The 2,759-nt window shown below is 56.9% G+C and overlaps 1 protein-coding gene across 1 annotated transcript; it reads right to left on the bottom strand.

The window, feature by feature from the left end:
* Nucleotides 1-342: 342 nt before the first annotated feature.
* LOC144097157 (scoloptoxin SSD14-like) lies at nucleotides 343-2,559 on the bottom strand. Its single transcript, XM_077629929.1, has one exon. It carries the CDS (start codon nucleotides 2,546-2,548, stop codon nucleotides 419-421), a length of 2,130 nt encoding a protein of 709 aa, XP_077486055.1. The 5' UTR covers nucleotides 2,549-2,559; the 3' UTR covers nucleotides 343-418.
* Between the last annotated feature and the right edge of the window lie 200 nt (nucleotides 2,560-2,759).

A 2,759-nucleotide genomic window follows, 5' to 3' on the forward strand; every position in this document is an offset into this window, starting at 1 on the left:
ATACGCCACAATGGCGGGATTGTTCACCCTTTTCTCGCTTCTTTGCTGGTCGCCGCCAGAAGCGCTGACTGCGGTGCAGTTTGCGAAGCAAACGGAGAGTGGCTCAGCGGTCGCTACATGATTTTTTTTTTATGTATGAATAAGCTTTTGCCCTCAGCATTGGTTTTTTCACCGTTCCATCAATCTACTGCATGAGCGTCACAAGCATCACGTCTTGGATCAGCGGCCTAATGCCAAATACAACGAGTGACCGTGGTAGGTAAAAGTTAAAAAGGCGCCGACAATCTTTCTTGCTCTTTCAGCGATAAAGGGGATGTATTAATGTACATAATCTTCGTCCACTAAATGCAATTTTCTCTATGCGGATGACAGAATTCGTCTTTCACTCCTGTATTACTGTGAATGAACAAGGGTACCGCTAGGGCAGTGGTCCCCCGTCCAGTCCTCCGTCGCCCATGGTACGGAAGTCGTAGGAGCCGCTGTAAGCAACTTCCGGCCCGATGCGGCACAGGGCGATGACGTCGCCTTGCGAGTCATCGGGGGAAAGACGGTGGCCCTGCTTCCCGAGCCACCATATAACGTCCTTGTCCGCGAAATACTCGTACTTGACTACGTTGTTGGGCACGAGCTGGTTGTGCAGGCGACCGGCGTCGATGGCCTGCTTCACCGTGTGGCCCATCCACAAAGACCGAATGAGCACCTGCGACAGAGAGGTGGCGATTCTGGCGCCGCCCGTCGCTGATCCTAAAAACTTGACGTCACCGTTGCGGTCGACCACGACGATGGGTGATAGCGAGGACATGGGCCTCTTGCCCCCCTCAATGTCGTTTTGCTTCGCCGGTGGAAAGCCGTGAAAGTCTCGAGTTCCAGGCGTGGAGAAGTCATTCATTTGGTTGTTGAGCACGATCCCTGTCGACTTGGATGCGACCATGGCGCCGAACTCGGTATTGATAGAGCTGACGAGGACAACGGCGTCGCCGTCAGGGCCCACGATGCAGATCTGCCCGGAGCCGTGGTCGTCGACGCTGCCGGCCACAAAGCCGTAGTCAGCGGGATCCGGGTGCGGATTGGTGCCGATTTTCTGGTGCGCGATCTGCTCGGCTGCTTCGCGGCTTGTCAGGCCACGCAGCAGTGAACCAATCTTCGTCTTCAATGGATCTCCGAGCAGCGGGCGTTGCGCGAACGCGTATTTAAAAGCCTCGACGATACTGTGCCAGGTCTTCGTGTCGTCACGCAGAATAGAGCCGGCCCGGAATTTGTCCACGATGGAGACGACGAAGCCGGTCACCACTCCACCCGAAGGCGGGGGTGGCGTGAAGAGCTGTTCACTCTCGGATAGCGGTATGGTCAGCGCATTTGTCACTGAGGGCTGGAACTTGTGTAGATCGGCCAGGGTAATATACTTGGAACCGCCTTTGTTTATATCTCCAACGATGGCTTCCGCTAACGGGCCCACGGACAAAGAACTTCCCTTGAGAGGATTTTCGGAGATATTCCTGAGTGTCTCAGCCAAGAGCTTATTCTGCAACAGATCTCCTTCCTCGTATGGCTTACTCGTGGCGGTGTTAAAGAACACGCTCTTGATTGTCTTGGTGTAGTCTTCGGTGATGGCTGAGGCATGGTCCTTGATCGCTTTAGCCAGCGACGCGGTCACCTTGAAGCCGCTGTCGGCGTATTCGATAGCTTTGGTGAAGAGCTCTTTCCACGGAACCTGAGTGCCCGTCAAGTTAAGCAGTGCCTCGTAGCCACGCAGCTCGCCAAATACAGCCACTGCCAAAAATCCTTGGAGCGAGGCGTTTACTCTGTCTCGGTACATGTCCGGAAACGCAGTCGACGGAGCCACCTCTCTGGCCACCACAGCTTTGGCCTCCTTGTTCCGCCTGTTGTAGTAGGTAGCGAAGAAGCCGCCGCCGAGGCCGCATCGGTGGGGCATCACGACGCAGACGCAGAGGATTGTGGCCACGGCTGCGTCACCGATTGTTCCGTTCATGTCGAACATCCTTCTGGGCACAGCCTCGCAGAGCTTCGAGCCGGTGACAGCCATCCAGCCGCCGAAGGAGGCCATCGGCGTCGAGGATACAAAGCGGGGCTGTCGCTCTACCTTTGGCTGGCGCACGAAGTAGGTGACGTACAAGATGGTGCCCATGAACGCCCCGCCCAGCAAAACCATGACGAACAGCAGCACGGCGGCTTTAAAGCCCGCACTTCTGTTGGCTTCCTCAAGGGACCGCTTGTGCGCGGACCCGGTCATGGTGAACAACTTGTACTCGTCTATCCTGCTCAGCTTCCTGCTCATCTTTCTGCTCATCCTCCTGTCCATCCTTCGGTCCGAATTCGCGGGCCCGGCGCCCTCGGGCTCGTGGGTGGGCGGCGCCCCGCCGTCTGGGCTCTCTTGCGCCGGCTTGCCAGGAGCGGCAGCATCGGGGGATGCCTCAGGAACCGCAGCTGCGTGGTCGGTGGCCCTGACGGGTTCGTCGCCGGGCTTGCGCGATTGCTTCCGATCCTTGCGGTCCTTCTTGACGACCGACTTGCGCCGATCGCGGTTCATGTTGCCGCTTGCTGGTGTGGCCCGCGTGCTGCTCCTACCCGGCTTCTTCCTCTTTCGCTTCTACTTGTGCGGTGTGGGCGCGTGACGATGCCAGCCTATTATGACTCCGCACCAGTTTTCTGTGGGCCAATTCTCGCGAGCAGTTTTCAGTAATCGCATTTTTGCGGTAGTATGCTTATAATTTCCTGACCACCATGAAAATATACCTGTG

This window comes from Amblyomma americanum, chromosome 7 (genome assembly GCF_052857255.1).
Source record: "Amblyomma americanum isolate KBUSLIRL-KWMA chromosome 7, ASM5285725v1, whole genome shotgun sequence".
NCBI lineage: Eukaryota > Metazoa > Arthropoda > Arachnida > Ixodida > Ixodidae > Amblyomma > Amblyomma americanum.

Bases quoted from the DNA above. Each gene is read 5' to 3' on its own strand.
- LOC144097157 (XM_077629929.1), bottom strand. From the start codon at position 2,548: ATGAACCGCGATCGGCGCAAGTCGGTCGTCAAGAAGGACCGCAAGGAT.